The sequence below is a fragment of the Typopeltis vanoorti genome, chromosome 19, assembly GCF_054136105.1.
Source record: "Typopeltis vanoorti isolate ZY-2024b chromosome 19, IOZ_Tvanoo_1.0, whole genome shotgun sequence".
Taxonomy (NCBI): domain Eukaryota; kingdom Metazoa; phylum Arthropoda; class Arachnida; order Uropygi; family Thelyphonidae; genus Typopeltis; species Typopeltis vanoorti.
The window spans coordinates 37,808,185-37,834,952 of record NC_143567.1 but is presented as its reverse complement, the minus strand read 5'-3'; the positions used below and the strand labels follow the sequence as shown (position 1 = coordinate 37,834,952).

General features: G+C 37.0%; 1 protein-coding gene across 2 annotated transcripts in view; it reads left to right on the top strand.

Moving 5' to 3' along the window:
* The window catches only part of Mlh1 (DNA mismatch repair ATPase Mlh1), a 426,615-nt gene that overhangs the window by 100,791 nt on the left and 299,056 nt on the right, over positions 1–26,768 (top strand). For both annotated transcript variants that reach the window (XM_090408883.1, XM_090408882.1), the window contains exon 3: positions 13,249–13,339. In XM_090408883.1, coding sequence (XP_090265009.1) covers positions 13,249–13,339 — 91 coding nt within the window. The remainder of the gene's footprint in view (positions 1–13,248; positions 13,340–26,768) is intronic.

The following is a 26,768-nucleotide window of genomic DNA, read 5'->3' as shown; positions in this document are numbered from 1 at the left end:
TTTAAACCTTCTTTTACAAAGAATTTTATAACTGAGTGATACTCATTCTTGTATTGGTAACACATGACTATTAAATTATTTAAGGAATTTGCAGTGTATACTGGAATATTAATTAAAAGAAACTTTAATGAATACTTCCTATATTTCGGCAATGTCACATTGCCATCTTCACGGAAACATACAAATATGACACGTGCACGCAAGAACTACAAAAAGCAAATTAGGCAGAAGACAAGAAACTACTCTTGTTCCTAAAGTCCTAATGGTGCCCCCTGGTGGGCTATATTGGATTGTCTTGGCCATTGGCCTGATGTTCTCATGATGAAAATCTCCCAAATTTGGGGCAGTCTCATGCACCCAAATTTGTTGAGGTTTTGAACGTTTTTTAAAGCTGAGGCTGATTCTATGAATAGTGTTTCATACTTGAACTTGCTGTGGTGTATTACTTTGGCTTTCTTCCAACATATTCTGTGGCAGGTATCCAGAGCATGGTCTGCAAACCCAGAGTGGCTGTACTAGTGAAACCGGATGTAGTCTTTGTGTTCTGAAATCCTGATATTTGCTGTCCTGCCTGTTTGGCCAAAGTAGGACAGTTTACAGCTGCAAGGGACCTGGTATACCCCAGATAGGTCCAGGGGAAGTGGTCGATCTTTGGTAGAGTAGATAAGGGATGCAAACTTTTTATATGGTTTGTAACAAGAAGTCAGGTCATATTTTTTAAGGATTTTGATTATATTTTTCGAAATGCCCCGGATGTAGGGAATGGTGATAGATTTAGTGTAATCTTTATTGTGAAGGGGGGGGGGGTTATGGTTTACTGGTTTTAATATTCTTTTTGGATTTTTTGGGGATTGTAGCAATTGGCTAAGAAAGTATTGTGGTTTAGTTCCGTAGTTAGGGCATTGCCATTTGAACAGATTAATTTTGCCCTGTTATATAGTGTTTTAAATACCCTATATTGTTGTGAGGGTGGGGGATTGCTGGTGAATGTATCTGCCTGTATGGGTGGGTTTTCTATAAACAGAGAAAACCAAGGATCCATCAGGCTGGTGAGTGATTAGAGTGTCTAAGAAAGGGAGGCTGTTGTTTTCCTCTTTTTCCAGGGTGAACAGGATTCTGGGCTGTTGGTTGGTTAAGTGTGTTAAGAGGGAGTGGAGGTGTATCTGAGCCATGTGGCCAAATAGTGAATACATCATCCATGTAATGAAGCCAAATAGTGGGTTTTTGTGGGGCAGAGTTTAAGGCTTTCTCTTCGAAAGTCTCCATAAAGAAGTTGGCCAAGGGTGGAGAAAGTGGTGAACTTTCCCCACCCTTGGCATAGTGGTGCATGATACTCAATTTTATCCATTTCAAGGGATACAGACAACACTTTTGCTTCAGACAGCTGTATAAAGCAAACTACTTGATAGAATGACTTGCAATTTCACATGGATGCTTATGACAGATGTACCAACTTAGAAAAAAAAAATCTTGCCGATAGTGTTGCCATCTATGGTCGAGGCTGAGAATTTTTCAGACCACCCTCATAAGTGTATGGAGGGATTTTGTCATGATAATATGTGATAATCTGATGGTTGTAATTTGCCAAATTTGTCTAACATTGGAGAGAGAGAGAGAGAGAGGAGATTTAATTAAAGCCAGCCTGGGTTGGCCGAGTAGCTAGCTTATCTGCTCTCCAACCAAAAGGCTGCGGGTTCGAATCCCACTGTTGTCATGGAGGTTTGTGATTGTCTGTGAAAATACTGGTGGTTGAAAATACTAGATGGTGTTGGTTTGTGGTTCGTTGTAGTTGATGGATTGAGGTGGAGACAGAGCTGTAGAGTAGGTGCTCTCACTCGATGAGTCTTTGGACTCCCTGGAGGGAGATCACGTAATAATAATATGAATTGAAGTTTAAGTTTATCTGTTAATTCAGGCATGTACAGGATTTACTAAAATAAAGAGCCAAAAGGCTTCACTTTGGCGATGCAAATTTATAAAAATTAATGCTTGGGCATCCATCTCTCCTATAAGTTGCTAGGGCAACTCATAAATATCAGTGAATGTATTTCCGTAAGCTCTCTGGTCAAATTTCATACAAAACTTTTATAGTTTCTATATTTGGCTTTGAAATAATGCTGGATTTAATATCCACTTAATTTTTATAGATAACAGGAGTTTGTTTATACAGGGTGTTCGGGATAAATTTGACATATTTATAATTAATTATATTTTTCCGTAAGTTACATGTATTAACACACACTTCTCTTCATTTAAAAGTTTGGACCCTTCTTCATTCATATACAAGATGTCAGAAAGGATGGATAGCTGGAACCCACCTGAATCATGGAAGAGAATAACTTGTATCATGATGATTCGTGCCCGCCATCAAAATAAGGATATTACGACTGCTGCCCAATGCTCCCTGAATACAGTAAAAACAATCAGGCATGAACTAGAGACTTGCAATGGTGACTACGAGGATGTAGCAAGAAGAAAGATCCCTAGCAGACAATCTGATTGCGTTCGTACAGCAGAATTCCTCGCAAATCTGCAGGAACAGGTGTTGAAGAACCCTGGCATTGGAGTTCGGGCTTTGTTCGTGGAGTTGCTAACTGTAGTCAAGCCCTGGATAACAAGGGTAGCCAATGGTAGGCCGTATGTATGGCAGCAGGATTCGGCCCCTTGCCACACCTCTGGGAAAAGTCAAAAATGGTTGTCTGAAAATTTCTACGACTTCACCAGTCCAAATGTTTGGCCTCCAAACTCCCCAGATCTTAACCCCATGGATTATTTTGTATGGGGCGCAGTTGAAAAAGACACCAATCGCACTTCCAGTAATACAAAAGCCCAGTTAATGGATAAAATTAAAACAGTTTTTGCGGCCCTTCCCAGGGAGACTGTAGCATCAGCTTGTTCGAGGTTCCGAAGCAGAATTGAAGCTGTGATCGATGCTAATGGTGGTTATTTTGAGTAAATCTTGTTGATAGTATTGTAATTAACTCTGCCTGTAATGTTTTTTTGTCAATTCATTAAATTTAATAGATACAAAGAAGATTTTCTTTTTCCTTACGAAACTGTCAAATTTATCCCGAACACCCTGTACATAGCTGAACCAGCCACCAGAAGGCATAATGAAAAGATGGAAAAGAGGACAGAAGAAATATACACATTCATTCTTTATTGTTGGGATTGAAAATGTTTTGTTTTGAGTATAGGTTAATTAAAAATTAATGTATAATAACTAATTTACTATCCTCAAGGGCTCACTCTAGTGAGTACGGGAATGGCAAACCCGAGGTACCTGATGCTGGATCATGCTTTACTTCGTGTAATGTACGTCTGTTAATCCTGTAGACTGGTCCCTATCTTCTTTCTTTATGCTTCCTCTCTTCTTCTTGTTCCTTCCCCCCAATGCTATTAGAGTAATTCGAGGGCTAGGGTTGAATCTTTTCTATTTACTTTATTTTCTACCTTTAGTAGTGAGAGGAGTAGCCTGTTTTAAGCAGTGGGAGTCTGCTGCTCTCCCAGGTTTGAAACCATACCATAATGGTTTCCTGAGGAAGGCAACAGGAAACTACCTCAGTATTATTTCCAAGAAATATGGTGAACTCGGCAAATTTAGTTTCCACAACTGGCAAAAATGGGTCTATCGGCAAACGATGGATGTCATGCCTGGCAGAAGAAGAAAGGAGGCTTCTCAGGTCGTTAGCCTACGAAATCCTCAAATGGACAATGAGGATGAGATCCCAAGTATTGAGGAAAATGGGAAGAAAATAAAACATCCAAGAGAGAGAATGAGATAGAAACTATACGTGCTGCAACTTGGAATGTAAGAACAATGTTAAGAGCTGGTAAATTAGAGAACTTGAAGAAAGAAATGGAGAGGAATAAATTGGATGTGGTTGGTCTAAGTGAAGTCAGATGGGAAGATATAGGAGATTTTGAAAGTGATGATTATAGAATTATATATTCCTGTAGAACACGGGGGGGAAATGGAATAGCATTTGTTTTGAATGAAAAGGTTAAAAATTCGGTAGAAAAAATAACATATAAAAATGACAGGGTGATTATGATTAAACTGAAAGCAAAGCCTGTGGATATAAATGATTATATAGATATATATGCCCACAAGTGACCATGATGAAAATGAAGTAGAAGAGATATATAATCAAATAGAAGAGATAATGGAAGAAGACAGAACTAAAAGGTGTACCATCTGGATGGGAGACTGGAATGCGGTGGTAGGTGAAAAGGTAGAGAAGGGAATAACAGGAAGATATGGCCTTGGAAAAAGGAATGAGAGAGGTGAAAGACTTATAGAGTTTTGTAAAAGACACAAACTAATCATTGGTAATACTTGGTTTAAACTTCCAAAGAGAAGAAGATATACATGGAAAATGCCAGGTGATATCGCAAGATACCAGATTGATTATATGTTAATACAAAACAGGTACAGAAACAGTGTAAAACGGATATCAACATATCCAGGAGTTAATATTGACTCAGACCATAATTTGCTTGTTATGGAATTAAGAATACGATATAAGAAAATAACAAAGGTAAAAGCAAGAAAAGGTGGAACCTAGAAAAACTCAAAGGAGATGAGGTGGGAAATTCAGAGAAGAACTGGAAAATAAAATAAGGAACAAAGAGAATATATCTGAAGAAACTATGGATGTTAATGCAAAATGGAATCAACTGAAAAACTTGATATATGAAACAGCTGCTGAAGAGATAGGTTTTGTGGAAGGGAAAAGAATTAAAAAGCCATGGATTACAAATGAAATGATAAGAAAAATGGAAGAAAGAAGAAGAAGATGGAAAAATGTAAACACTGAAGAAAATACAAAGTATTAAATAATGAACTGAGAAGAGAAACTGATAAAGCAAGAGAGGAATGGTTAAAAACAGAATGTAAAGAAATTGAAGAAATGGAAAAAAGGGGGCGATATGATAAAATGTTTGAAAAGCAAAAGAAATTACAAATATTAAAAAAAGCATAAGAAATCTGCCATTAGAAGATAAGCAAGGAAAACTGATTTATGATATTGAAATACAGGGTGAAAGATGGAAGGAATACATCGAAGAACTTTCCACAAAAAATGAAAGACCAACAAAAATTGAATTGGAAGAGCAAAATGAAATCTCAACAGAAGAAAGAGGTCCTGAAATACTAAAGAGAGAAGTAGAAACAGCAATTAAGGAATTAAAAAGTGCAAAGATGGAAGGAGTGGATGGAATACCTAGTGAAATCCTAAAACAACTGGAGAACAAAGGTATAACAGAAACATGGAAACTCTGCAACCTCATTTACAAAACAGGAGTATGGCCTAAAGATTTCACAGAGAGTATTCTTATACCAATTGAAAAGAAAAGCAATCCTGCTAAGTACAGTGACTACAGAACTATAAGCATACTCTCACATGCCTCCAAAGTACTGCTAAGAATATTAAATCAAAGATTGTATAATAGAGTGGAGTATTTTCTGGGGGATGATCAATTTGGATTTAGAAAAGACAGAGGAACCAGAGATGCAATTGGAGTAATGAGGACCATATGCGAAAGGAATAAAGAAGTTTATATTTGTTTCATCGACCTTGAAAAAGCATTTGACATGATGAAATGGGAAAATCTGATGGAAATATTATGCAAAATAGGTTTTGCATAATATTTCCATCTGTTGGAAATATCTGATGGAAATATTATGCACAATACAAAATATTAGATTTGCAGATGATCAGGCAATATTAGCTAATACCGAAGATGAACTACAGCACCCAATGCAAAAATGTGAAAATATATGCAAGAAATATGGTATGAAAATTAACGCAAAGAAAACAAAAGTGATGAGTCTCCAGGAAACCAGGAAGTATGATGATTGGAGAAAGTGTAGAGCAAGTGAGACTTGTATTATACTACCAAATACCTTGGTAGTATAATACAAGAAAATGGAAAATGTGACATGGAAATAAAAGAAAGAATTAACAAAAGAAAATATGCCTTTTATAGCAAGAAAAATTTGTTTATTAATAAAACGAATAAAAATCTAAAGAAAAGGCTTATTAAGTGCTATATTTGGAATATGACTTTATATGGGTCAGAAACATGGACAATTAGGAAGAAAGAAGCTAAAATGTTGGAGGCATTTGAAATGTGGTTATGGAGAATAATGGAGAAAATGAAGTGGACTGAAAAAATCACCAATGAAGAAGTATTACAAAGAGTTGAAGAAGAAAGGAATTTACTAAAGACCATAAGAAGAAGAAAGCATAACTGGATAGGACATGTATTAAGGGGAGACAACCTACTGAAAAGAATGATAGAAGGGAAAATTGAAGGAAAGCGACCAAGAGGAAGAATACGACTAACGATGCTTGATGATATAATGGGAACAAAAAGATATCAGGAAATGAAGGAGGAAGCAAGAGACAGAGGAAATTGGAGGAAGAGAATCTGCTAAGTTATACCATTGGACCTGCCAAGACACAGAGCACTAATGATGATGAATGATGAACTAATTTACTATAATTTGACATGTTGGTGTTGTTATGTATTTGTACAAAAATATTCATGTAAATAAGCATGCTGCTTTTAAACATATTCTATCTAATTCGAGGAAATGCCAAGTAAAAACCTCTTAGATAGTTTGTCCTTCTTAGATATGCTAGTTACACGCTGTTAGATCCTGAATGAAGGAATCTTGCAAAGAAATCATTCATTCAGAATCTAACATACTAAACTTACTAACAAAGAGAAATACTTGCACACCAGCTGAAATTAAAAGTGAAACTTCTTCACTTTATGTATAAAATTGTTATTTTTATCTTATGTTCCATGTATTTTAATCTGTTGTGATTATACTAAGATCGAATTAGAGAATGTTTTAACACTTTCATTGTCAAGCTGAAAATTGGAATTTCGTGTGGTGGCCAATTTTTTTTAATTTTTTTTATTTAGTTAGCGACGTCCACGCGATAACGCGTGATCGGCCGTTTGGTGAGAGCTCGCATCGCGTGATTGGCAATGAACGTGTTAAAGGAGGAATTTTGTTAATATTAATTTTAAGCCTCACTTAAGCTGTATAGAATGTGAGTCACCAGATAGTTACTAAGTAATAATTCTTAGAAAGTATACAAGTACACGTGTGCAGCGTAACGCCGGCGGCAGTCGCTTACATGGAACGTACGTCGACGCGTATTCGGTGAATACAAGGGCATAACAGCGTCGGGAGAGCAAGGGATGAACCCAAGGAGGAAAAAGATATAGGTCGTGTGGAAAGGGGACTGAGAAAAAAGAGGGCGCTCAAATGAAGAATATAAGGGGACGAGCACCGTATCAGCTCTCTCTTATCGTATCGTTTTCCTGCTTGGTGGTTCGGAAGTTAGCAGGCAGTTCGTGTAGGGGGGATGAAGCGTCTGTGCTAAGATAAGATGTCAGACAGCGAGCTTTCTTGAGAATGGAGTAGGATTCTATGCAGAGCTGAAGGTAAAATTTCCAGTCCTAGCAGAATCAAGCCGTCGCTGAAAAGTCCCATCGAAATGTATCCTGAAACATAGAGATTCAAGTCCGTTTTCGGCAGAAATCATGAAGATAGCGTAACCCCTACGTTGGTGTAAGGACAGCCAATAGACAAGAAGTAACCAGATGTACATGTGGTGCTGAGAGACACGGGAAAAAGTTCAGTAAAGTAACATTACTCTATTTGGTGTATAAAATTCCTTAGAAGAGAGAAGATTATTTGCGAATGTAAATTAAGAACATTTTCCTAAAGAACTTTATGGACAGTCTCTAATTAGATAGTTAGAGAGTTAATTCTTCTTACTCCAAAGAGTTACCTCTTTTGAGAGTAAGAAGAATTGTTTGGAAGAGATCTTTTGTGTTGTATGTGATAGGATTAACTTAACGAGATTAGAATTGTGGATTTTTAGTAACTGAGTAACATTAGAATGTTTGTTTATATTATCTTATGAATAGCATTGCAGAAAGGAAATTTAGGAAACTAAACTGAAAGGAATATTGCAAATGATATGAAAGGAAATTTCATATCATTTGCAATCTATCCCAATTTTCAATTACTGTGTTTTACGATGTTTCATAAGGCTTTGATTTAATTTAGAATATGTTAACCTCTTAACTCGAGTCTTTTATTTAGTATTGAGTCAAATTGAGTGTATGAATTTTTGTGTTTTCTGTTTAGATATTCCAATAAACATGTCATATTTATCTAAACCTGAGTCATGCCTGATTACGATTCCAAACTACCACTTATAAAAATAGAACCTATTTTGGCGGGAAGGAATTAAATAGTGTATATAATTATAGATTTAGGTCATGACTGCAATAATCTGAATCTATACGGCAGTGTTAAAGTAGATCGTTGTGTAAGAATGCCTCAGAATCTAGTATTGTCTTTCTGAGTAAGGATCTTTTCTACTATAGGATACTGGCTGGTGCAGCATAAAATAAATTTGCCAGTATCCAAAGAGGAAACAATCCTAGATATAAGTATATTAGGCCTGATATCTGAAGAAGTAAAATAGCAATAGAAAGAAAGAATAGGAAGATATAAATCAGAAATTATAGAGAAAGCAACGACATAACAATAGAGCAGCTGGTAGGATTTCAATTAAATAAGGTTTTAAATGAGAAAGGATTTAATCAAGCAACTAATTAAGTACAAAACATATAAAATATTTAACAACACAAACTAGTTAGATTCTTGGCCTTCACTGTCTATAGAAAACTCACACGTACAGGTAAATACATCCACTAAAAGTCGCATCATTCCTCTCCCTCCCAACAGTATGACATCATAAAAACCCCTGTCAACACAGAGCAAAATTAATCTACTACTTAAACAGAATGATTCCTTAAAGATACCTATGAGATTAAAGATCCCAAAAATATTATCCCATACACACTATTCCTCCCCCTCCCCCATTTCTAAATATGGTTGCATCAAGCTGCCTTTCATTTGGGAAACTCTCATCTACAGATAATCGACTGAGTGGTCAACACACATAATCAAGCACAATAGGTAGCACTGTTTAGGACTGTAGGCCTTCAATTAAAACAGTTTTAACAATTAAAAAACCGTTTTTCTCTTTTTTTCAGTCTCACTGGTAGTGCTTGCTTGCACTTGTCTATACCATTGTGTGGATCCCCTGATAATACTAATTTAACTTTGCAAATATCAGAATTAATAATTAGTTATTAATAACTCTTCTACATTGCCATTTCCTGAAACAAAAAATAAATGACAGTTTGATTATTTATGTCTGAAAGTTGATTCCAGATGCTGTGTTTCTTTTCTCTTCAGTATCGATTCAAACTGGCTCTCTTTAATAACTTTATAGATCAAACTGGAAGAGAATCTTAGCCACTCACTTTCATTTATGTTCTAATACAAATTGTTCACCTACCTACCAACCAGAATACCACATGAATCTCATAAGTTTTCTAACATCTTAGATCATTCCTGAATCAGCTTTCCCTCCAAATTCACTATAAATATATGTGCTCTCCTCTTGGTAACTCTGATTGTAATCTTTTTCATGTTTCCTTTTCAACAGAAAAGGAAATGTGAACCTGTTTCACTTGGTCTCAGCCTCATGTTGTATGGCACTACATCAATGCCAATTGTGACCTCCAGAATTTCTGCACCATTTTTTCCTGGTCTGATTATTGTTTCTGCTCTTTCACAAAAACTTGCATTCTCCATTCCCCTTAATTCCTCCTGACTCATGTCTAAGCCTTTGTTTTCCAGCAAGTGTGCCAGAGCAGTACAAGATAAAAATTCAGCATCAAAGAAAATCCTAGGGAATTTTTTAGCTATGTGGCCAGTAGGAGGAGAAATGACTGTGGAAGAATGATATTGTGGGATAAAAATGGGAATAGAGTGACTGATGCAGAGGACATAGTGAAATTGTTCAATGAACACTTTATTGGAGTATTTCATCCTAGAGGAGTCAGTTTTAATGCTAGAGGGATAGGACTGGTACGAGGTCTGGAGGTACAGGAGGAGAGTGTGTTTCAGATACTGAGTACTCTGGATGTCAGTAAAGCTGTGGGACTGGATGGTATTTCACCACGAGTTTTGAGAGAATGTGCTAGGGAATTGACAATACCTTTAACGTGGCTTTTCAATGAAAGTCTGGCTTTGGCAAAGGTGCCCAGGGAATGGAAGGAAGGTAAGATAGTGCCATTGCATAAGGGTGGTAACAGACTGGAAGTGTCTAATTATAGGCCAGTCTGTGTGTCATCAGTAGTTGTTAAGATCTTGGAGAAAGTAGTGAGGGACCGTGTACAGCATTGGGCAGATGAGGGTAATGTTATCTGTGAGAATCAACATGGATTTGTGAAAGGACGCTCTTGTTTTAGCAATATGCTAGCCTTTTATAATAAAGTTACAAGAGCATTAGATGAGGGAAAGGCATATACTGCAATTTTCTTAGACTTGGCGAAGGCATTTGACAGGGTGCCACATGATAAGCTGATATTTAAGTTGCAGCACATGGGTCTGGATGTCAGATTGGTCAACTGGATTCAGGATTGGCTGTCTGATAGGTATCAGAGAGTTGTGTATGGTGGAGCAGTTTCCAGGAGGCAGAGGGTTACAAGTGGGGTCCCACAGGGCTCAGTACTAGGACCTATATTGTTTAACCTTTATATCAATGACATAGCCAGTGGATTGCAGGGGGATATTCAGTTGTTTGCGGATGATGCGAAGCTTGGAAGGATTATTAGTAATAGTGCAGATGTGGTAGCCCTGCAAGAGGATTTAAATAAGCTAGATAGATGGGCAAATGAATGGGGGTGTCAGTTTAATGCAGCAAAATGCAAGGTCTTGAGGTTTGGGAAACATCGATGGGATGCTGCATACTCTATGGGAGGAGTTATACTGGAGGAAGTAGGGGAGACAAGAGATCTGGGGTTGATGATTGATAGAAACCTGAAGTTTAGGGGACATATTGCAAAGGTGGTGAAGGTAACACAGAGGATTGCTGCTATTATGAGAAGTACACTGACCTGCAGAGATAAGAGGGTTATCATTCCGTTGTATAAGTCTCTGATCAGACCACACTTGGACTATTGTTCTCAGATTTGGTCCCCAGGATTTGAAGGGGATAAATTAACCGTGGAAAGGATACAAAGACGGATGACAAAGATGGTTTCAGGACTGTACAAGGATAGTTATGAGGATCGGCTGAGAGAATGTGGACTGCAGAGTTTGGTGGATAGAAGAAGGAGAGGTGATATGATTGAGACTTTTAAACTGTTGAGAGGTGGTTACAGGGTTGACACTGGGGAGTTCTTTCGCTTGGTTGATCAGCGGGAAGGCGTGATGACAAGAGGCCATCCCTGGAAGTTACGAAAGGAAACTGTGAGCAAGAGGGTAAGGAGTGGTTTCTTTGTGTGGAGGGTGGTTGAGCCGTGGAATGCATTGCCTGATGGAGTGGTGGGAGCGAGAACGGTCAGTGGGTTTAAGGAGTGGTATGATAAACTTTGTGTTTCTCAGAGGGGGACTTCCCCTCGATGAGTCTTGACAGACTTTGTCTTAGAAAGGACCTCCCTCGATGAGTCTTTTGACTCCTTGGAGACCTGAATAATAATAATAATAATAATAATATTTACATTCAGAGACTTAAGTCAAAAATCACAGCTTCTCACTCTCTGCTACTCCCCAAAACAACTGTAAGAAAATTCAAACATCCAAAGTAAACTTCATAAAGTCAAATGCGAAAAGCTTGCCTCTTGCTCAAAGAGCAGTCAAGGCTTTTTGTCCTTTGAAAAAGTTGTTGGGTATAGCTTTTGCGCTTTTCCACTTCTTTCACATCCTGATGGTACTATGGTGATATCAGTCTTTTCCTCCAACTCTTGTTATATAAGAGTTGGAGGAAAGATGTTATAGATTACCAAGGCAAAATTTCCACTACCATGAACTGCTCATAGCATTAGCACCCATTCTATAACACACATATGCAAACTGGCATCTGCCCAACAGCACAGAAGCAGAAAAAGAGAGAAAGAGAGAGAGAGAGAGAGAGATAAGTCAGCCATCAAACTATTGTCCCATTGTTCTCACCTGAATACTCTCAAAAGACAGAGAGAGAGAGAAAAAGAGAGAGAGAGAGATTGCCATTAGTAGAAAACATTCAGAGAATCACTTCTTCACTGCTTTGAGACACATCAATCACTTAGCTACTGATAGCCAGTATGGATTCTGCCATTTCAAAAACATTTCTTCTCTCCTGTCCAATCCTAATACTATAAAAATTCCAAATCTGCAAAACCTTAGAGTATTTTTCTCACATATAGGATTGTACACCCAAAACCTCCCTATAAATGTTCTATTGTATCTAGAAATGCAGTTCGTTGAATGGATGATCACCCCTCTCCTTCTTAAAGAATATTTTCAATCATCCTCTCATAGTTTCTCTATTTTTGAATTATATCCTTTTTAAAAGTTCTTTTATGGGAGCTGTTCCACCGAACTGGCTATAACAGTCATGTGCTTTCCTTTAATCGTATATATAATATACATGTGCAGCTGCTTGTCATCATTCATTATGGGTTGGCTCTAAACTTATTGCACCAACTTCTCATTCTCTTTCTTTATTTGGTCTTCCTTTGCTCTTTGGAACAGCTTTCCCCATACCATTTTCTCCAATGAATACAATCTCCAACTCTTCAAGAAACACCTTCATAGATTCCTTCTTTCTCTCAAACCACATGCCCACACTCTGCATTGCTGTTGCTTTTGTGATCTAGTTTGTGTAGGGTTGATTGCAGCATGCGCGTGCATGTGAAAAGATGGGCTCTGACTGTGAACATACCCAAGACAACCTCTGTATGTGGTAGTGAATATCTCATTTAGTGCATATTAGTTTGATCACAGTTACTGATTATATGGTTTATCTCCTGTTCACTTATTTTTTCCCTTACAGCATCCTGGTATTATTGGCTGTAGGATTGAATGTTCCTGTGGGGGGGCGAGGACTAGATAATTTTTTGAGCTTTCATTAAGCAGAGTGGTGGTTCGCACCACTACATGATAAATAATTACCATCTGTACATAAGATTTGCAATTATTGTGGTGTTATGCAATTTCAAAAGACATTCTTTTTACATTATTGTATGTCATAATTTTAATGTTTTCAAATTTTGTTATTGTTATTAACAGTTTTTAACTTTCATTAAATCTTAATTTTAAATATGGAAAATATTTTGTATAAAGATTTATTTGATTTATTCATTTCTTATTAGTTTAGATGCCAAAGCAACCAATATTCAGATAATAGTAAAATTGGGAGGTATGAAATTGTTGCAGATGCAAGACAATGGGACAGGCATTGGAGTAAGACTTCCCTTTTTTTTTTAAAAAAAAAAAATAATAATTCAGCTGTGATAGAATCATTTTTTTATATTAATCCCACTTCCATAAAAGGTTGTGACCCAATAGTCCATTAGTAATATTGATAGCTAAGGATTAGATTAATCAGAAAATCCTGCTTTATAGTGTAAATGAACTTTTCAAAGACACTTCATCTTTATAATAAGCCAGATGGTGGTCTCACATGGGTAATGAAATTCATTTACTATTTGATGACATTCACAAGCATCCACACCTAAAGTAGTTGAATTTTTACATGTTGGTTGGAGAGCAGATACATTTTATTCCCTCAACTGCCAAGCCAGCATTATCCTGGTTTACAAGACCAGATGTGTATTATTCTTATGATTGAAAATGTTTAGCAATATTAGATGACCAATATTGCATGTTTGTATTATCTTATATAATATCCCCAATTTTTTCTTTCTCACATATCAGTTACATTTGCTGATAGATATAATCTTTACTGTAGATGTAAGATTTATCACTGTCTTGTTTATTATTAGACTAATTTAATATCATTTACTGTTTGTTATAACTGTAAAGTTTGCATATTTGTTTCATTAATATGAGAGGGTGATCTGAAAAGTTCTTGGCCTAACAGATGAAAAAACAAATTTATAATTTCAAAATTATTTTTATTTTTCAACATAATCTCCCTTAAGACTAATATATTTATTCCAGCGATGCTCCAGTGCCATTATCCAATCCTTGTAGTGGTTCTCAGTAAGATCTGCAAAATACCCCTGTAAAGCTGCAATCACCTCTTGATTCGAAGAAAAACTTTGACAGTGAGGAAGAGTTTTAGTTTTGGGAAGAGATAGAAGTCAGAGGGAGCCAAATCTTGGGAATAGGGTGGATGTTCCTACAATTCATTGTGCAGAACCTTAATTTTCCCATTGCCAAAACACTTTCGTTGGCAGGTGCATTGTCCTGATGAAAGATGATTTTTTCTTCTGCAAACCGGATCTATTCTCACGAATTTTTTCGTCTAGTGTGGTTAAAAGATTGGAATAATATTCCCCAGTTATTGTTTTACCCTTTTCAAGATAATTAATAAACAAAATGGCTTTACCATCCCACCGATGCCATGACCTTTCCTACTGTTGAAACTGACTTTGTCTTCTTTGGTGCTGAACAACCGGCTTCTGTCCACTGTTTTGACTGCTATTTGGATTCTAGTGTGTAATGGTGAATTCAAGGCTCATCCATAGTAATACATCGATGCACAAAATCAGTTTTATTCTTGTTAAAGTGCTCCAAGCACTGTTCAGAGATTTTCATGCGAGTGCGTTTTTGATCTGCTGTGAACAAACGTGGCACCCATCTTGCGCAAAGCTTTTTCATTTGCAATTCTTCATGCAAAATATATCATGCACATTCTTTTGACATGCCTATAGTCTCAGCAATTTCACAAACTCTGACTCGCTGGTCATCCAATACATATCGTGTACTTGATCAATGATTTCTGGTGGTGTTACACTTTTTGGACATCCTTCATGTTAATCATCTTCAACGCTGGTACGGCCATGTTTAAACTCAGCAGCCCATTTCTTAATTGTCAAAAACAAAGTAAAAGAGTGCCCATAGACTTTTCTGAACTTCGAATGAATTTTTTTGGTGTTAAACTTCTTTTATAAAGAATTTTATAACTGCACGATACTCAATTTTATCCATTTCAAGAGATACAGACAACACTTTTGCTTCAGACAGCTGTATAAAACAAACTACTTAATAGAATGACTTGCAATTTCACATGGATGCTTATGACAGATGTACAAACTTAGAAAAAAAAAAGATCTTGCCAATAGTGTTGCCATCTACGGTCGAGGCTGAGATCTTTTCAGACTACCCTCATAAATCTAACCAGTTTTTGTCCTTCGACTACATTTTTTTAGCAGAGACTTTTAAACAAGGAGATGAACAATGCCAAATTATTTAGACTAGGATCATAAGCCAACTAAGTGAAAATGAAAAAAAAAAAAAGTAGAAAACATGGAGAACAATCATCATCATCATCATCATGCATATCAAAAATTTAGGCCTAGCATGGCCTGTTCCGGCCTTAGAAGTCATTGTTGAATCATTTAAGAGGACGTCCTGGTTTTCTTTTTCCTAATGACTTGTACTTTAAGGTTTGTTTTGGTAATCTTTCTATTTTCATTCTTTGAATGTGTTCCATTCATTTATGTTTATATTTTTTAATTTTTTCTATTACTGATTCTTAGTTTAATTCTTTTATGGAGAACAATAGTGTCTTTATTTTTTCTTTTAGTGATTGTGTTGAAGTTGCTAAACAAATAGGTTTCAAAGTGAACTTCATCAGAATCCAAGAGCATACCAAAAAAAAAAATATATATATATATATATATATATAAGTCGGCTCCTTCAACATATTTTATATGGTAGTACTAGTAGGATTGGTTCTTCATTTGAATCCCACCCACAAAATTATGCCACATAGTACCACGGCTGAACTAGGGATTAAATAATCAGGGAGGTCTTCTCTATTGATCACACATGGTATTTTCCCTCCTCCTCTTCCCCCCCCCCCCTAACTATTTCAGATCACTAACAAGCTAGGTGGTTGTCTCACACAGGGTGACAGAAATCATCGACCACCATTGAAATTGTGGTCTGTGCTATTGTGGGATTCAAAACTACAGCTTTGCTGTATGCTACGTCTGATATTTGAAGAAGAGATGATTATCAACTTTGACATTTCCTTGGTTAACTTTACTTATTAATATCTTGTCTTTATCTTGTCTTTTTGGGTTTTCTTTTGGAAATGATCATACGGTTGGGGATTACAACCAAAAGTCCCTAAAGTGTTCCTTGAAGTTTAGCTGCTGTTTTTTGTATTGCATTTTAGGTCATATAAGAAATCAGATTTACATAGCAAAGCATAAATTAATAGAGGAGGTATTCTGACTTTAGTCTTCCCCCTCCCCCCCCTTTTTGTTTGATATAATTAAACTGCATTAGCATCAAAAATATCAGCAAATGAAAATTTTATAGTTTTTTAATGCATCTTCATTGTAGACGGCCAGCCTGGTTGGCCAAGTGGTTGGTGTACTTGCTCTCCAACCAATAGTCGCAAGTTTGAATCCTGCTGCAGTCATGGATATGTGTGATTGTCTTACTTTGTGTACTGCTGTAACCTTTGATGTGGTGCAGTATGACCTTTGCCGTCCTTGTGCTATTAAAACCATAAATCATCATCATCATTGTAGATTATTCTTTATAATACTTATAAGTGTTTATTTATTTTACTTAAAACTACATTTTGAATTGGCAGTCAGTCATGCTGCTTATGTTAGCGACATAAGCAGCATGACTGACTGGCCAGAGCTTTTTCTTTAAAACCATATGTTAAAATTGATAAGATATGAAGATTTTTTGATTATGGATGATATTACATTTTAGCTTCTAACAAAATGATTATACCTTTTTTAGAAGAGGAGCAATTTCACTTTCTAAAGCAGATTTCAGAAAAGTGTTTATTTGTAAAGAAAACATGTTGGTGTACAGACAAGTTGCAGGTTGAGGTTGCATTTCAAAATGGCAAGTTGATGAAAAGCGTTGACTGCTTTGCTGAAGAATTGGTTCCATTGCCTTGGTTCATTCTATTTTCATTGGTTCCAGTGATAATAGAGTGAATTACTCATATATTAGTGTAATGCAACAGAAGTACACTTATTGAATAGAATATTTTGATCACAAGGTCAAGAAATAACAGATTATCATTGTGAGTGACATAAAGAAATAAGTGTTTTCTTGCAAGTGCTGAAAAAAAAAAGTAATTCAAAGTTTTCTTAAAAATACCACTTAGCTTTATTGGCCTGGATAGTTAAAATGATGGTATCCCTTTTTGTTGGATTTAAATCCTGATTTAAATGATCCCATTAAAGTTTGTTGTTTTATTTGGGATTCGCAATCTTAAAGGCAGTTTGATGCTATTGACATGTTTTAGTTATTCCTTTAGAAGCTTTCATATAGAAGGCAAAATTGTTCTGAAGTGATAAAACTGTTGATAGGTTTTTAATAGTTATTCTTCAATGACATATGCTGCTGATTTGTTCTTATAGAAAGTAAAATTGTTTAGAAGTGAATCTGAAGTAAATAAAGCTGTTGACATGAAGTGATAACTCTTTCTCATGTGTGAATTCAAGACAGAATAAAAGTTTCTGTAGGAAGTGAGAGACTGAATTCCAGCAGTTTGGTCCATATAGCGTAATAACTGTTAGTTTATGTGATAGAAAGGAAGTTATGTACATTAAAGGAATTTTCTTGTTGTAACCTGAAGAATGCATTGGCACTTGTGTAGTTAAATTACTAACTTGTTGTTGTATATATTTGTGAGTTAAAGATTTTTATTTTGATTATAAGGTGTGTGAAGGTTCAATTTCTTAATGAGTTTAAATGGCTATTAAGGTTAACAGTGAGGTTATGATATTTATCTGAGATCCTGGGATATGAATCTGTGTGCAAGTTTGAGATCTAGTTTAGTTTGTTTTTTTTTATTTTGAAGTTAAGAGTTTAACCACTCAGAGTGTGAAGGACTAAGTAAAAATGTATGCCACCCTATCCACACACACACAGTTACATACACTGTCGATAGTTTTGCTGCTGATTATTAATAAAACATGACTGTGTTTTGATAGCACTGAAATTCACTAGATTATCCTCACTCCCACTTAAGAATGGTGAGGAGATCAGTGTTAAAGATATTGGCTATGGAAGAGCTTGAATCATTTCAGTTCCACATGGTTTCTTGAATAATGAACCTTGTAGAACTGAAATGAGTTCAAGCTCTTCCATAACCAAAATCTTATCCCAAGTGGGGTGAGGATAATCTAGTGAATTTCATTGTTATCAAAACACAGTCTTGTTTTATTTCTTATTTCTTAGAAAAAAGATCTTGCTTTGCACCCTTAATAATTTTCTGATTTCCACCTTAAGATCATTTTTTTCTTCTTGGGTTTACTTTCATATGTAGCTAATCCTAGTACAAACATATCACGTCAATAGTCATCTCAAAACTTGGCATTATTATTATTTTGTTGTTGTTGCTGTTGTTCAAAAAAACACTGCTCTCCTCCTCAACTCCTAACACTTTATTAATCCCAGCTCATCTGACCTTAGAGTGGTTGCACCCAAATCTTTCAGCATTCTCAATTGTATATAGAAGAGGATAATTTGCATAATAGATATCCCTCTTTCCACTTGCATCCTTATAGATGCTGCTTTTACATTGTTTTTTTTTTACAGATGCTTTCATAGGCACTGCTCCACTGATCCGGCCACTGTCATTGTTCTAATTTCCTTTACTCCTGTACGATATGAGCAGCCACTGGTTAACATCTACACACCATTCAATTCTATTCTTATAGAACCAATTTCTCATTTTTTTCCCTTCATTCCATCCACTTTTGCTCTTTGGAGCAGCCTCCTCTCATACCACTTTTTCATCAGTGATAAATGTTGAAAGATTCCTTCTTTCTCTCTAATTATATTAAATTGATATTTAAAAAAAAAATGGCGAGAGGCAGCTAGAGGGCTGTTGTTTGATCTCCATTTATGGTAGCTGTTCATTACTAGTGACACACACACACACACACACACACACACACACACACACACACACACACACACACACACACACACACACACACACACACACACACACACACACACACACACACACAATAATAATGATGCACTGTAATGAACTACAGATAAGACCTGACCCAAAGCACTGTTGCAAACACTGAAAGCACAAAACCTTCACAATAGCGAGCTGAATTTCCTCACAAATAAGGTCACAATCTGTGCCACAAAATACAGTTCTTGGGATAATGCTGTGGGAAGTACTGCAAAAAATTATTCAATTTATGTTAAAAATAGAAAAGAAAGAAAGAAACTAGATTTTTTTATATAGTAATTTCATATTTGGTATTATATTTGAATACTAAAACAATCTTTGCTTTTGATATATGCATTGACAGAAGCAAAATTAAATTCATGTTATGAATCAACTGATAAGTCTGATAGCAATTTTGTTGGCTACGTACATTAAGTAAAAAGTAAAATAAATCATATATGATGATACAGGTGATATGAAAACTGAACATAAGGATATCCTAGATGTCTGGAGTTTGAATGACTTAAACAAAACAAGCAGTGGTAGAACAATAGTAGAAAATTTTCAAGAGGAATGCAGACAGGAGTATATATTTATACTTCAGGAAGGAAAAGTCATCAAAAACTTGGAAAATGTGGAAAGGAATCAGCTGGAGTAGATAATATTCAACCATAAATGTTTAAATATGGAGGTATAAAAGTTGTGGTTGCCACACTTCATAATTCAGAAGGTCAAATTCCATATGATTGGCATAGAGCTCTCATGTATTAAAAAAGGGAATAAAACTGAATGTGAGAATTACATATGAATTTCTCTAGTAAATGTTTCAGTGAAGATTTTTCCACTATTAGTTCATTTGACTTCAGTGAAGTCAAATTTTTTTATTTATTTATTTTTTATGTTGGGCCCATATACAGGAGGTTGGCTGGTCAACCTATAGTACGTTAGTACCGTATATGGGTGATGGGTTCTGAAAGGAGAAACTTGTTTACATTTAATTTCAACGCCTGTATATTGTATTTCATGGGAAATACATCAGGGGGAAGACCGTTCCACAGTACTGCAGTAGCAGGGATGAATGAGGAGAAGAAACTTGTTCTGTGGGTTTCGAGGTGTACTGTAAAAGGATGTCGGGTGGCAGCTGTACGTGTTCCAATGGGCTTAGTACAGAGTGGGGGAATTATTGATGCTTTTCAGATGAACCTTTCCCATGAAAGTATTTATAGAATATACAGATTGCAGAGACCAAGCGTCTATGTGAAAGTGGGGGGAGCGAGTTGGTGAGGGATGTGTCATTTATTAGTCTAATTGCTCTCCTCTGTATTGAGTCAAGCATTTTGAAGGAGCTTTTTGGAGCCCCACTCCAGATGTGAGAGCAGTATTCGAGAGCTGGGCAGATTTGTGACTTGTATAGTGTTAACAACTGTTTAGAGGTGAAGTAACGTCTTGAGCGAAAGAGACAACCTAGTTTTTTGGAAGCTGAGGATGCAATGGTTGTGATTTGTTTATGCCAGGAGAGGCTTGATGTCATGGTAATTCTGAGAAGAGAAATTTTGTCTTGTCTGTGAATTTGAGTGCTATTGAAAACAATGCTGGGGGAAAATGGTTCTTTTTTTTTTGAGAAATAAGACAGAACTGAGTTTTACTAGTGTTGAAGTTGAAGAGGTTGTCTGAGCCCCATCGGAGGATGGCTTGGATGTCGGAATTAAGGGCAGTGGTGGTTGATATTCTGTGGGTTGAAGTGAGTTGTATAGGGTAGGATTTGTCAAATGAAAGGGAGGAATGTAGTGTGCTGTCATCTGCAAAACTGTGTATTGGGTTAGAGGTCAACTGAAGTAGGTCATTCATATATAGAAGGAAGAGGGTCAGTGAGAGAACTGAGCCTTGAGGGACTGAGCCTTGAGCCCAGCATTAGTTGGATGATGAGAGGATAGGGAGCCGTCTACCATCACACATAGTGTGCGTCCAGACAGGAAGCTGGCAATCCATCTGCAGAAGTCCTGAGGCAGTCCAAATGATGGGAGTTTGCTTAGTAAGCTTTTGTGCCAGACTCGGTTAAAGGCTTTGGAGATATCAAGTGCAACTACTCGGGATTTACAGAATTTCTCCATAGCGTTTGTCCAGTGATGGGTGATGTGTGAGAGTAGATCTCCTGTTGAACGGCTTTGGCGGAATCCGTACTGGTGGTCGCTTAATAGCCGGGTACCTTCAAGGTAGATTAGGAGTTGAGAGTTGATTTTCTCCATTACTTTAAATAGGACTGAAGTGAGTGAGATAGGGTGGTTAGATGGCAGTGATTTGTCACCCTTTTTAGGAATGGGTTGAATATAGCTAGTTTCCAGGTTTTGGGATATATACCAGTGGATTAAGAGAGCGTGTACAGGTGACATAGGATAGGAGTCAGTTCAGATGCACAGACCTTCAGGATAATTGGAGGAATTCCGTCTGGGCCAGGAGACTTTTTTGTGTGTAATTTAGACAGCAGGTTTGTGATGTCTTTTTGGCAAAAGGATATAGGAGGCATTGTATATTGGGCAGTTGGAATGACTGGAGGGCATTTGCCATTGTCAGTTATGTGTGCATCGGAGGCAAAGTGTGATGCCAGGAGGTTAGCTTTTTCTATGGGTGATGTTGCAAATGAGCCATCTGGGTATGATAGAGGTGGGAATAGTGTAGGGCAAAAGTTACGGCCAATTACCTTGGCAAGAGACCAAAAGGCACGGCCGCTGTTTGGACAGGCTGGCTGCAAGCTTCCTGCTTTTTGCCCTCCTGTTTTCTTGCATTTGTTTTGGGCTTCAGTGTAGGCATTGAATGAGGATGGGGTTCTTGATTTGACCAGTTGTTGTATGCCTGATTTTTCATTTGTACAACCTTGGCATATTTTTTGGAGAATCAGGGTTTAGTTAGGCCTGAGTAGTGTGGGGAATATATGCTTTCATGCCAGTGAGGATCACTTTGGTGATGCGTTCGGTGCATATATCTGGACTGGAGGATCGGAAACAATAGTCTAACCATGGGAATGAAGCATAGTAGTCGCGGAGACTGTCCCATTTGGCACTATTATATTACCAAACTACTCTTGTGTGGGAGTAACTGTGTAGGCGTTGTTGAATGGGGGAGGAATGAGCACTAAGCTGTGGTCAGAATTACCCAGGGGGCTTACTACATTCACTGCATATTTGGAGGGGTCATTAGTAAGGAAGAGGTCTAGGGTATTTGGGGAGTGGTTTGGGTTATCTGGTATTCTGGTCGGGTTTTGAACAATTTGCGTGAGGTCATTGGTGACCTCAAATGTTTCAGCATCTCTGCCTGCAGGATCTGTATGACTGGAAGAGGAAAGCCAATTGGTGTTATGAATGTTGAAATCACCCAGGAGGATGATTTCGTTGTTTGAGGAGTGGGACTGGAGAAAATCAACTTTTAAGGAGAGGAAATGAAAGAACTTTGAGTGATTGGTGGTATTAGGAGAGCAATAGAGACAGCAGATGAATTTGACTGAGTGGGGAAGGGATATCTTCAGCCAAAGAGGGTCGAAGTCGGGCAATTCCAAGCTAGTTGTTCTCTGGTGGGGTATGTCAGAGCAGATATATGTGCAGACGCCACCCTTGGGTCAAAAGGAGTTAAATAGTGTATAGTTAGGAAGGTTGAGATAAATAGTGTTGGGGGAATGTGAGATTTGAGTTTTGGTTAAAAAGAGTAGGTGGGATTTGGTGGACTGCAGGTGGTAGTGGATGCTGTTGAGGTTAGAGTTGAGGCCACGGATGTTGGTGATGTGGATATGCAAGGTTCTGTGAGGCATGGATTTGACCCCAAGGGTCCTGCACGTTTGCTATGCAGTGCCTGCATGCTGGTGTTCTTGGTGGCTACTGGTGTCACTTGGTTTTTGTACTAGTTTGGATTGTTTGTAGTTTATTACTGAACTGTTGTCTCCATTTTGGCATTTTTCTTCTAGTTGTTTTTGGAGATGGCATCTTTCTTCTTTCTGGGCAAAGGTTAAATCAGGTCGAGCATGTATGAGCGACTGGGGGCAAGTGTACTTTAGCTTGTTGTTTATCCAGTTATAAATTTGGTTGTGTTTATTGGTGAGTCACAGGTCACTTTCATGAGACGTGGATAGTTCGTTCTGTCCTTTCTTTTGTTTATGGGTCTGATACGATGGCATTTGACGATGTTTCTGGGATCGAAATGGCATTCTCCTGCAAGTTTGCTGATGTCTTCTTTGAGGGATTTACCATTTTCTGTCGGAAAGTTCAGGATAACAGCGTTGAGTTTCCTATTTTCGGCCTCGAGCAACTTGTGTACCAATGATGTGATTAGTTCACCAAATTTGTTAGCAGGCACAGGTGCACTTGCCGTCGGGTGTTGATCGCTGAGCGTCTCGAGCTTAGTTTCCAACTTTCCGATTTTGGAGGAGATGGTATCGATCACGATATTAAGCTGCTGCTCGAGGTTGTGACTCTTTTGTCTAGGTTTAGTATCTGTTTTATGGAAGGGAGGATTTCACTGATCTAAACCTTCCCTACTTCTGTACGGTCGTACAGAAGTAGGGCTGGTTTAGATTGGTGAAAAGCTTGTGTGCCGATTCATTTATTTTCACTCAAGAAATATGTATCCAGTTGCAGCAGAAATCATACAATATACCTTTTTTCCCTTCTTTAACTTCTGTTTCACAGCTGCGGTACTTTGTAATGTTTGTTATTGTCAGTCGTTGCTACACTTATTTAACTTTGCACACAGGTTCGCATTTTTTTTTTAGAAACAATGCATTGGAATAAGTATCAGTGAATACACATTCTTTAGCATAACAAACATATTAAACTAGGATGCATTAATACAGTTTCTCAAATGAGTTGGCTCTTCAGAAAATTAAAAGCTAAGAATTATAATCTCATGCGATATACACACATTAAAATACACAGCAATACTATCAAATGGCAATCTATAATCTTGTTCATTCTGCGGCTAAGAATTATAATCTTATCTAATATACACGCATTAAAATGCACAGCAATACTATCAAATACTAATCTATAATCTCATTCATTCTGCTGCTAAGAATTATAATCTCATACATTGTACATACATAATGAACATGCAGATACTATTATATTCCAATCTATATTTTCATTCATTCTGCTGCTAAGAATTTTTTTATCTCATACATTGTACATACATAATAAACATGCAGCAATGCTATCATATAAGAATCTGTGTTCACATTCTAGAACTAATCTGTTCAAGCAATATGCACATATCTCAAACAACAAGTTTACCTATCTAAATTATCTCAACTATTCTTTAGCCTCTTAGTCTGGGACAAATCATCACAATTTAACTTTATATGTGTCCCGCCGAATATATAATTACTTCAAGGTTGTACTCACAGTTCTTCTTATGACACAATTATCTGAACTGGCTCTTTCGTCTCTTATCTGGTTCTACTGGCTTCTTTTCCGGCCTGGGCCTCATCATTCGTGCAGGTTTCCTTTTCGTTAGCTCTGTCGCGTTATAGAAGATTTTCGGGGGATTGGATCATGTCTTACTGATACTGCTTTTCCATCCTGGGCTTTTAACATTCATGCGGGCTTCTTTCCTTTAATGCCGTTGCATCTCGAAGAATTCCCGGAGCTTGACGCATATTATTATGGTTCGACTTCTCTTTCCCTGTTTCTACCTATGCGTACTGACATACAGCTGCAGCATACTGCCCCCACCTCTACATTTTCGATCTTCTGCATCTGGATATCTGGATAAAGAGCCCCCTGGATACTTCTGGGTCCTTTCTTATACTCCCTCTTGCGGTCCCTGGAATAAGGGTTGAGAACCCTGAGCATTCCTGTGCAAAAAGGGGGATGTGACCTTAGAGTTGTTGCTTACTTTTGTTTCCCCCAGAACACACAAAAACAATCTTATTCACTATATGCGAGATATCCTTGGTTGTTCGCCGCTTGTTGTTGCACTGTCCTTGGGACACGCATTAGGTTAAGCTTTGAACAATTGAAGGCACTTTACAATTTCCAAATAAGGCTTCTAAGCTCTTTCTTTCAAATTGGAACCACTAAAATGACAAGTTGCTTTCTAAGGCATTGGCCTTGAAATACACTGCTTAACATTCCTACCATTTCAATACATACTTGTATGGTTTTTCAAATCGCAAAAAAATTATAACTACAGTTAATATAACTCTTATATACAAAATTCGTAATAACAAAATTCCACAATCAGCGTTAAAATTACAATCTCCTTCTATATATATAATGTTTGTGATCTCTGTAAAAGTCTATGCAAAGTTAAGATAAAAAATTCTCACTGCATCGAATTTTACAATTGCATTAAAAATTGCAGCTCAAGCTTTTAATATTTTTATTGTCCAAATATATGCACCTACTTCTGATTACCCAGATGACAATGTAGAATGTTTCTATGAAGACATTCAAAATGCACTAAACAATGCTAAATCAGATGACATAATTATCGTTATGGGAGTTCTAAATGCTAAAGTAGGCTCAAAAAAAGATCTCCTCCTGCATGGAAAAGTAGGACCTGGGACATAGAAATCCAAGAGGAGATAGATTAATACATTTCTGTGAAGAAAACAATCTGGTAATAGCAAATACTTTATTTAGCCACCCTCCTAGAAGATTTTACACATGGAAAAGTCCCGAAGACAGCTGTAGATACCAGATTGACTATATAATGATTAAAAAAAGATTCCGGAATAACATCTTACAAGCCAAAACATACCCAGGGGCTGATATTGGATCAGACCACAACCCTGTAGTCATTAAAGCAGCAATAAAATTAAAGAAAATTAATGAAACCTCTAAACATGAAAAAAATGATCTTGGCTCCCTTAAAAATCAAGAAATACAAGATAAATTTTTAAAGGAATTGGCACAATCCACTGCTGTTAATGTTTCTGATTCCACCAAGTATTCTTACCCTGAAGATGAGATTGAGGATAGATGGCAGAAATTTAAAGAGGGCATAAAAAAGGCAGTAAAACTAACAATTCCCAAATTTGAGAAGAAAACAAGTAAACCCTGGATGAATGATAAGATACTGAAAATGGAGGAAATAAAGAAAGAAACACAGAAATCGTCCTGAATACAACAACTTAAACAAGGAGATCAGGAAAGAATGTAGGATTGCAAAAGAACTATGGCTTAACAACAAATGCAAGGAAATTGAACTTCTGGACAAAAAGCACAAAACTAGAGAACTTCATGAAAAAGTTAGGGAGCTAACTAACAAATCTTGCAAAAGGGTAGACTCTCATTGCATTGAAGATACCAGTGGAAACATCCTAATGGAGAAAGACAAAATAAGGGATAGACGGGTACAGTATTCAAAGGAACTCTACAATCATGATAGAATAGATAGCCAATGCAAGAAGATTTGGAGGGCCTACTATTCTTACCTGGGAAGTAACAAATGCCATTAGGAAATTGAAACCAGGAAATCTCCAGGACTGGATGGAATTATGGCAGAATATCTAAAGGCTTTAGATGATAAGGCTATAAGATCACTGACTGATATATGTAACAAAATATACAAAACTGGATACCTGCCAAAAGATTTTAAGCACTCAACATTCCTACCAATACCTAAAAAATCGAAGACAATCAAATGTGAAGAATACAGAACAACCAGTCAGATAGCAAAAGTTATGCTATATAACATCCTAGAAAGAAATAAACATAAAATCAAAATGGAAATTAATGAAACACAATCTGGTTTCCAGGAAAA